The following is a 9,643-nucleotide window of genomic DNA, read 5'->3' as shown; positions in this document are numbered from 1 at the left end:
CCTGTTCAGGCTTTTTGTACGTAAAATAGTAATTATTGGTTAGTTAGTTTTTCGTTTCTATGTTTAATTACACAGGCCAAACGATGATGTTCAGGCGAATTAACTTTCCAGGAATAAGCGTAGTTCTACGGTTGGCTACTGATGGTAAGTTCATTAAAAGAAGTCTGAAGTAACTTATTGTTTTGGAGGTCGCTAATCTAATGACAAGAAATGTTGCAGAACACATTAATGTGCTATTCGCTTGTATTTTCTTCGACAGAATTAATACTAAATTCATCTGGATCCAATGAAGACATAACTGTAAAACGTCTTGAAGCCCTGTTATTGAATTTCGAGGACATGAACTTTAGGTTTTCATCGATGCCTACAAAGTAGGTGGGTATTTCACCACGTCCTTTCACATAAGTCATGCCGCGGTAGATGCACAGGATGTCGAACTGCTTGAGGATTTCCGCCGACTCCTCGGTTACGTGGATGTGTCCTGGCAGACCGGTCGATTCCATTCGGGAGGCCATGTTGACCGGGTTTCCCCAAATGTCGTAGTGCGGCTGAGAAGCACCCACCACTCCAGCCATTATCTCACCGGTTGAGATGCCGATGCAGATTTCCCCGGTGGATAAAGACCGGTTAAAGGGTCTGCTCGCATACGCCTTGTTGCACACAGAGACGATACGCATCAGGTCCAGGGCAAACGTTGTCATTATGAAGGCTACCTCATCGTGGTTCAAATCAATGCCTTTTGATTCTTGGTGAATGCGCACCTGTTGCACTGCAAACAATATCGTGTACCTACGGTACAGTGTACACATACACAAATACATAATTACTTACTTTCGGATTCAAATGACCTGCTTTGAAAATTAGATGTCAGGCTAAAATCCAATCCACAAGCTGCCATATAGGTGCAGCCCACGACTTTTATCTTTTCAACCACGTAATATTCCCTGTAGGCTGTTAACTGCGGTCAAAAGAACGATGTAGAATGCTCAAACAGCAGCAGCAGCAAAACGTCAACTCACCAGTTTATCAAATTCAGTTATGATGTCGTTAAGCACTCTAAGACTAGGCAAATCCATTTGAAAATTAACCAGCATGGCGAACATGACCGATACCATTTCATAATTTTCATAGTAGAGTTCGTGTCTTGCTAAGGAATCGAGGTACAGGTCGACTGGGGAAAGAAGAGGACAAGTTAGGGTTTGCTAAGCAGCTTAAAGTGATATTCAGCAAAACACCGACCAACATGGGACGGAAGAATGTTGTTCAGCAAAATAATGATTGATTGGTTTGTAACATCGGCCGCCTTTTGCTTATTATGCAAGTCCACGTTTTGCCTGTGAGGAGCATTCGTCAGAGCAGTTCCCATTCGCTGTTTACTCGTTTGTCTCACTTACTTGTAGTTTAATTTGGTAATGAACTCCACCCGACGCTCCTTTGCATACATTGTGATGAACATCACGCACACCCGGAGACAATGCGCTACTTCCGCTTTCATATACGGAGTCGTGGTGGCACTGTGATGGAAAATGAACGCGAACTGGAAGAACACGATCAACAGGAAGGCTATGGTCTCGCAGCAGCTAATGCATATCTTGAGGGCGAACGGGATGCGCGCAAAGGTGTAACTCATGCCAAGGATCAGCGTAATCATGTTCGTGAAGACCCACGGGTTGAAGCAGGAATCCCTGTTCACGTCGTAGTGGAACAGCTTGTTCTCTATGATATCCAACGCATACTGATTCTGATCACACTTGATCTGGGCGCGTTTGAAAAGAAAAATGCAATGTTTTTAATTCACGGCGACATAATTTGCTACATATAAGGAAGGAAAGAGTGGGAACGTTCCGACACGATTTTTGAATGCCATTTGTGTATTAACTTAGATCTAATTCGACCACTTAAGCTCGTGACCACGCAAAGTTTAAAGTGCTTATGTAGGGGCATAAGTTCAGATGGGGCTTGGCTTTTCGTTGGCAACGCGATATTTGTCACTACCGTTGCCAAACTTGAATCTTACTAAGTACATTATAATTTACCTTTTCACAAGCCCCAATTAAAAAAATGTCTGATTTCCACCCTTCCATCACCTATTTCTGTCCAGAATGAAAGGGCGACACTTACTAATATCATGGAAATCACCATGTAATACAAGACCATTATGACCATATAGATTGTAACGCGCAGGACAAAACTGTGCTGGATCTTATCGAACAGGTTGAACGCCAAGCAGCTGAGTTTGCTGTACTGTTTGTGCTCATTGTACCCATACTGCCACCAACACACTTTCTTGTACCACGCGAGGCACAACAAGGAAGTGAGCAGGGAAAACACAATTAGGTCGACCACAATGCATTCCTTACAGTCAACTTTGCTGTTTACTATTTGGATGAAGATCAGGCAGCCCCCAATGGCCCAGGCCAGAAGCATTGAAGACTTGAAGATAAAGTCGGGTTGGTGCATATAATTCCATTCCAATAGAGAGTCCTTGAACGCCGCACAAAAGGTTCCCACTCCTTGCTCGTCTTTTTCATCACTAGAAGTGGCATCGCGGCGGCAGCATGGCAAACGAAATCTAGGATGAAAGGCTTTACATCAGCAGGGGAAGGGTAACGTCTAAAAAATGAATAACTGAATGCATTACGCACAGTGCATTCGGATGTACTTGCATTACCAACACACCACTTACTGAAAGCCCCCAACCGGCATCTTGTTAAACTCCTCCCGCAACTCATTGGACATTGCGTCAGCACTGACAATCTGCGTTTTCCGGGTTGGTCGAATAGTTCTTATGTCTAGGTCAGAATAGGAGGACACAATATCAACAGATCTGACGGAATCACGGGTAACTTCGCCAGTAAGAAGGTAGGTGCTCATCGGATGCTTTTGCAGCACGGGATCCGCCTGGGCCTTTTCAGTTCCCGGAAGTATCTTGTAGTCGGCTGGATTTAAACTACTTAGAGTGCGTCCACTGACGTGCACATAGCCAGGTTTTCCGGTTGCCTCCAGGCGATTGGCGATTTCCACGTCAGCGCCTGAAAAAGTAATCAGCTTTAATCAAAAAACTTTCATACATCTGCCTTGGGGCCAGCTTACCCCATATGTCGAACTGCAGCTTGGCCTCTCCAATGACACCCGCAAACAGGGTCCCTGAGTGAACACCTATCCGCATGTCGATGTCCAAGGAATGTTCAGTCCTAGGGATTGAAATGCAAGCTCAGAAGGTCAGCTGTATTTTTAAGTTTTAGTTTTCTACAATTTTTAATTATTAAAGTTCTTTGTATAGTGAAAATTTGAGCCTTTAAAATGTCAACATTTATTTTTCTTGTTTTTCTGCCATGTCATTTATAATTTAAAAAAATTGTATAATATTCTGTATCATTGTTCAACCAAAAATTTGGGTCGTGGGACTTTCATAAGTTTCGCAATAAATTATTAAAACAGTTGATATTAAAAAAAAACAAGAAAGGAAGTTAACCTCGGAAAGCCGATGTGTGTATACCCTTGCAGTTAAAAGAATTAATCAACTTTATTAACGAGGAGGGAGCTCATGGCTATACCGGAAACGGACTATTTGGCGTGTTTCGAGGATTTGAAAAACCTTTGGCATAAGTGTATTTTATCGGGAGGGGATTACTTTGAAGGGGATGAAATTAATTCAGTAGGTTAAAGAATTTTCGCTTTACAAACAAATTCACCTTACTTTTTGCACACAGTAGTATGAACATTTAAGATCCCTGTTTCCCTCTTTTCGCAAAAAATTGCATGTGGCGAACCGGTTTTTAAAAATACAGGGAAAACAAGGAAGAACGAAATAGTCAAGTGCCTTGGCCATCAGATACACGTTACCTAGGTTAAGGGACAATATATATAAGCAGGGATGAAGATATAGAAGCAGAAAAGCGATATTTTAGGGCGCCACCTACTGCCTATTTCAGTAGATGCTTTGGCCATTTGTGGGCGTGGTGACAAATACCGCGATGGGACAAATATATGTGGGAAAAGAAAGGAAAACAAGGCCTACAATAGTTCTGCTTAGACATATTAGACATTTACTTCAGTATTATTCGTTAACTATCTATTAACATGAACATATCGCTTGCAACTCTACAAAACATTAGTATCGATACTGCACGAAAAGAATCGTCGCATTAAGTACTCGCTTTTGCTTTCTGTGCTTGAAGAAAAGAAGATGAAAACCCCGAAAATCTGTTGTTTTTCCGACCGAATAAAAGTCATTAAACTTTATTTCGTGTTGTAATTGGACTATTCACCGGCGATCCTACATATATTTCAGTCAAAATTTTGGTCGTCCGATTTGTATTAAATTGAATTCGAAATTCTTAAAAATATAAAAAATTATATTCCCAATATTATAAGATAATATGTCAAAAAGCCCTAAAACTATAAGTAGTTCCCTATTATTTTCACACCAATTTTCCGATCGTTCCAATGACAGCTATATGATATAGTCGTCCGATTTTGATAAAATTGAATTCGAAATTCAAAACTAATTAAAAAATGTTATTATGTTATGTTATGTTATGTTAATGTAAAAATTGACATATAACATTGGGAATATAAATTTTTATATTTTTAAGAATTTCGAATTCAATTGATTAAAATTTTTGATTATTTTTTATAATTGCGAGGGTATACAAACTTCGGCTTGCCGAAGTTAACTTCCTTGCTTTTTCTTTTTTCCCGATAGTTCCTATGGGAGCTATAAGATATAGTTGTCGGATCCGACTGGTTTCGATTTATATTCTACCTGCAATAGAAAGAAGACTTTTGGGAAAGTTTCAGTCGATAGCTTCAAGACTGAGAGACTAGTTTGCGTGGAAACGGACGAACAGACGAACGGACAAACGACTCGTCTAGTGACGCTGATCAAGAATATATATACTTTATGGGGTCGGAAACGTGTCCTTCACTGCGCTGCCAACTTCTGTCTAAAATCATTATACCCTCTGCAAAGGTATAACAAGGATGAACGCTATAGTCGAGTGCCTCGATATAACACAGATTTTCGCGGATTCTGGGCGTTCTGAACTATACTTGTGCTGCGCAGGAAGCCTAGGAATCTGAATGTTCTAGCATTTATAGTTTCCTAGGTCTCAGCGTTCATACGGACGGATGGATATACGGACATGGCTAGATTAACCAAGCTTGTGATCCTGATCAAGGCTCTACTCTATGTTTATTGATGTGAATTTTGGTGTTCTCTTATGCTTCCTTGTTTTACGAAAATGTGACCTTATTTTCTTCCAAAGTCGCCATGACCCCGGATTCATAGCAAATTTCTTGTTTTTATGGTGATATACACGCTTTTAAGAGTACATAAGGTAAAATACATATTTTAAGAACGTTAACATTTTGTGTGCACGAATTTTTACCGAGATCAAGGTACACAACGAATGCGGTACCATGATTGGAAAATGTTCGATAGAATTTGTGGACGCAACTACATCCTACATTTACTTAATTGTTCCTATCCTTGCTTTGTTTTTGTATGTAGTTCTAATCCTCAGTGGCAGACATACCGCACCTCCTGAAGATTGGCAATCATGGAAATGCCCAGGGACACGGCCATCGTGGCGTGATCGGGGTCAGCCTCTGTCAAACCAGCCACACAATAGTAGCAGTCCCCGAGGAACTTGATGCGCTGCACATTGAAAGTAGAGGCAGCCATATCGAATCTTCCGTAGAGGTCGTGCAGGACCTTCACTAACATCTCCACCGACAGAGTCGTTGTCAAGTGGGTGTAGTTCACCACATCTGCATAAAGGATGGAGACGTCGGGATGGATCTGAATGGCCATGAAGTTTTCTCTCCTTCGGGGGCTACCCAGAAGGAAATTGTCGGGGCCGTTCTCGGACTGGCTGATCTTGCTCTTAATGATTTCCTGGATGGGCTTTGCTATCTGTGGCGGCAGGATACTGTCCAGCAACGTTGACTCCTGCCGCAGGGCGTGGCGCAACCACATCTCTTCCTTGATGAACTGGTGCCGATCCAGGAAGGAAGCGCGCACCATAATGTCGTTCATGATGCGGAAAAATATCCCCATCATATTGAACCCCATGTAGTGAAATACGTCGACGGATATCATATAGGATCCGTGAATATTGCGCGCTACGCTTTCTTGTTCACCCGCTGGAAAGAAAATAAAGTAGCCAATGTATATAGCACTGACTGAGGTTGCTAGTAGGGCTGCTACAACGATCGATGGTATTGGCAAAAACATATAAACCATGCATAGCACAAAGACGTCATAGGTGGTATTGAGAGGCCAGTGGGCCTTGTGATAATGATATGTGATCTGCGCTATATCTGAACATTAAAGATCAATCAGTGGGAAACAGAATAGAGCGTAAATTATTCGACTTACCGGAAAATACCACAACATACGTAGACAATACCGAGGTTAAAACCGAAACCCACCTATGACCAATTACAAAGCTCTCAAAGAAATTTATGCCCATTATGCCAGTAACCAAAAGTAATGTTATCGCAGCCAAAATCGAATCCACATGGGTCAATTTCGTATACTGAATATGATGTATTTAGCAAAATCATATGGATTGAGAGCAAGAGCACTTACCTCCGCGCAAGACCATGCGACGACTTGAAGGACCACGACAACAATTATATAAAGGGGATAGAAAACGGTAAGGTAACTGATCATCAGGCGGATCTGATACTTCTTATACTCATCTTCCAAATTTAAGTCCTCGCATCTAGCCTATGGATAAACCTTTTATTTTAATTTTCTTGACAGACTGTTAATTAAACGACTACACGAAATTTGTTTGATATGTTTGTACTGTAAAACAGTGCTGTCATTTAAACCCTTTTCTGGACTGATCTGTCCTATATCATTCCCAGCCCAGAAATCTGTCCTTTACTGCATTTTAAACTCAATTTTTTTGTTTTTCTAAAGGAACTCTTATATTCATTGCCACATTAAATATACCTTTAGGTATAGTCCGAAAGTTCTGAACAGCTATAGTCTTATCGTTTTGTGCTTGTAGTTTGGTGAAAAGACATTTGTACCCATCAGTAATATATTGCTTTTTTCTCACAGTAGTAGCTCAATCAAGCTCAGTAGAACCAATTGGACTTTTGTCGAAAATATGGAAAATAAAGTAGTAGGGGAACAAACTGAACTAGGTTCTGCGCTTTTAATTATTTCTTTGAAATAATTGCAATACTCTAACATAATACAATTTAACATTTAGTAGTAATAACGTTATAAGTAATAAATTAGGGGATTTATATATATCGATATTAAGTTTCTAAGAGTCGTACTGTTTTGATAAAAAACAACGAAGAACGCTACAGTCGAGTGCCTTTACTATCAGATACCCTTTACTCAGTTAAGGGGAGCAAAAGGAATATGGAGATAAATGAACGGCAATGTACATGATAATGTGAGCTACAGACAGATTTAAGCGTTAGAGTGGACTTCGAAACTAAAGAATCTACATCTGAAATCTCAACTCTCTAGCTCTTATAGTTTCCGAAACTGCAGTGCTCAAACGAACAGGCGGAATAATTTGCTGATCAAGAATATATATACTCTCTGGGGTCGAAGAAGCTTTTCTCTTTTTTCAAAAAGGGTAAAAAACAAGAATATAATATTATTACCTTCAAATAGTTCGGTTCCCACTTGCGCTCTTCTGAGTAGTCAAGATGGCATGGTTTTAACCTCTCTCTGAACGACGTCTTTTGATATTTCTTTTTGTTCATATCTCTGAATTGTTGGCAAGTGTTCAATAGTTGTATTTTGATGATTTTAAATAAATAGCCTACATGTTTCACTTTATTTATTTATTGATTTATTAAAGATGATAGTAAAGCTTATAAAACTAAAACTAACATAGGGGGTTGTAGTTCTAGCTGCGGGGCTTTCGAATACGTATTATTGGACATAATTTAGTGATATTTTTTATATTGATTTTAGATTAGATTATACAAATTTGTTTTTTTAAGGAAGTTTATGATAGTTGCTATATTTTCTGCTGATGGGCGCTTAAGGCAGTCAGTGGCTTTGAGATCTTTAAAAAGTAGCTGCTTGTCCTGGGTTATTGCTGGGCATGAGTCTAGGATGTGTTCCATGTTAAATGGAGTTGATTGGCAGAGAGGGCAGTTGCGGGAGGTGTTTGGATCGAGAAGGTGTTTGTGTGTTATGTTTGAGTGTCCAAGACGGAGCCTTATAAATTTAATTTGGTCAATTCTTGTGATTTGTTCTTGAGTTATGTTAGAAAGTGCTGATATGTGGGTGTTGTTTGTGTTGATGTTTTTGTACCATGTGTTGCATTTGTTTACAAGAGTTTCATTTTCTTGCCTCAGGTGATTTTTTAGAAGCTTGTTTCTGTCTGATATATTTTCGTTTTGCTTCTTTTGCCGTTTTGTCTGCGAGTTCGTTTCCTTTAATGTTGGAGTGTCCTGGGGTCCATAAAATTTTTATTTTAGGTTGTTTTAATTGTATTTGTGATCTTATGTGTGCTGGGTATTTGTTGAGGTTTTGTGGATTGCGGATTGCTTCGATCGCTCCTAAGGAGTCAGAACAGATTACAGACTTTTCTCTTTTTCTGGTTGCGATTTTGATGGCTTCGAGGATTCCAATTATCTCTGCTGTTAGGATTGACGAGTAAGGTGGTAGGTTTCCGTAGTGCAATATTTCAGTGTCGGTGGTAATAGCAAAAGCGGTAGTTGAATTTTGTTGAGATCCGTCCGTGTACATAAATGTATGGTTTTTGTAGTTTTGTTTTGTTTCATTGAAAAGTTTTTGGAATGTTTCGGGTGAGGTGTGGTTTTTTTGTAGTTGTGCAGCGAGGTGTTGATTATGTGTTGTTGTAGTTGCCATGGCGTTTTGTTTTGTACAGTTTTGTTGGTTGGAAGGGAATGTTGAGAAGTTGACAATTTCCTATAGCTCGATTTAGTGTTGAGGTCCATTTTTTTCTTCTGGTTATTGGTATGATAAATTTGTGTATTGGTGTATCTCTGGAACGGATAAGGTTTTTGAAGAGCTTAGTTGTAAGGTGGTCTCGCCGTTGCTCGATGGTTGGAATGCTAGATTCGTAAAACAGGTGGTATGTTGGTGTTGTGCAAAACGCACCTAGGGCTGCTCTAAGAGCTGCGTTCAGTGTGGTTTTTATTTTGTTTGGTATATTTTTCGGGGCGTATCCGTGAGTCTGAAGTGCGTAGTCAATTTTAGTAGAGTGTTTGTTAAACTTGGGACTGGCTAGACATTTTAAGTTTGTTGGTGAGTGATAGTATGAGAGTGTCAATATGTGAGATGACAGGGACGCGCCTGAGTAACTTCCCCAATATTCTATTTTTCTAAAGAGGTGGTTTAGGTTGATGTTAATGTTCTTTTTGTTTTTTAAATGTACTAATAAAGGGAAATCGTCTGCATATGCGCTAAATTTAATCTATTTGTATCTTGTCAGGATGTTGGCTAGTTTGTTGAAGGCTGTTAAGTAGAGTACTACGGATATCGAGGATCCTTGTGGGATTCCATTTTCCAACGGGTGTATTCTTGAATTGTGTTTCCCTATTCGGACAGTAACCTTTCTGTTTTTGGTGAAATTTATGATATATTTTATTATTTTGTGGCCACATTCCATTAATTTATTAATTG

At 39.8% G+C, this 9,643-nt stretch overlaps 1 protein-coding gene across 2 annotated transcripts; it reads right to left on the bottom strand.

The window, feature by feature from the left end:
- Positions 1-225: 225 nt before the first annotated feature.
- On the bottom strand, positions 226-7,806 carry LOC108033301 (adenylyl cyclase X E-like). Of its 2 annotated transcripts, XM_017107570.2 has the most exons (12): positions 7,645-7,806; positions 6,599-6,739; positions 6,386-6,545; positions 5,541-6,327; positions 3,094-3,194; positions 2,687-3,032; positions 2,122-2,572; positions 1,395-1,756; positions 1,240-1,334; positions 1,020-1,171; positions 832-958; positions 226-769 (listed from the first exon to the last, which is right to left on the bottom strand). In XM_017107570.2, the coding sequence occupies exons 1-12, from the start codon at positions 7,744-7,746 to the stop codon at positions 234-236; spliced, it is 3,360 nt and encodes a 1,119-aa protein (XP_016963059.1). In that variant the 5' UTR covers positions 7,747-7,806; the 3' UTR covers positions 226-233. The 2 variants fall into 2 exon arrangements, 1 of the variants encoding a protein (XP_016963059.1); XR_007763335.1 differs by lacking the exons at positions 226-769; positions 1,240-1,334.
- Between the last annotated feature and the right edge of the window lie 1,837 nt (positions 7,807-9,643).

Source organism: Drosophila biarmipes, chromosome 2L (assembly GCF_025231255.1).
Source record: "Drosophila biarmipes strain raj3 chromosome 2L, RU_DBia_V1.1, whole genome shotgun sequence".
Lineage (NCBI taxonomy): Eukaryota > Metazoa > Arthropoda > Insecta > Diptera > Drosophilidae > Drosophila > Drosophila biarmipes.
This window is presented reverse-complemented; position numbering and strand designations above follow the sequence as displayed.

Excerpts from the sequence above, each read along its gene's own strand:
- LOC108033301 (XM_017107570.2), bottom strand. The coding sequence starts at position 7,746 with ATGAACAAAAAGAAATATCAAAAGACGTCGTTCAGAGAGAGGTTAAAA. Across the intron at positions 3,195-5,540 it reads GCCAATCTTCAGGAGGTGCG|GACTGAACATTCCTTGGACA; the intron begins GTATGTCTGCCA and ends TTCAATCCCTAG. Across the intron at positions 1,172-1,239 it reads CATTCTTCCGTCCCATGTTG|TCGACCTGTACCTCGATTCC; the intron begins GTCGGTGTTTTG and ends TTCTTTCCCCAG.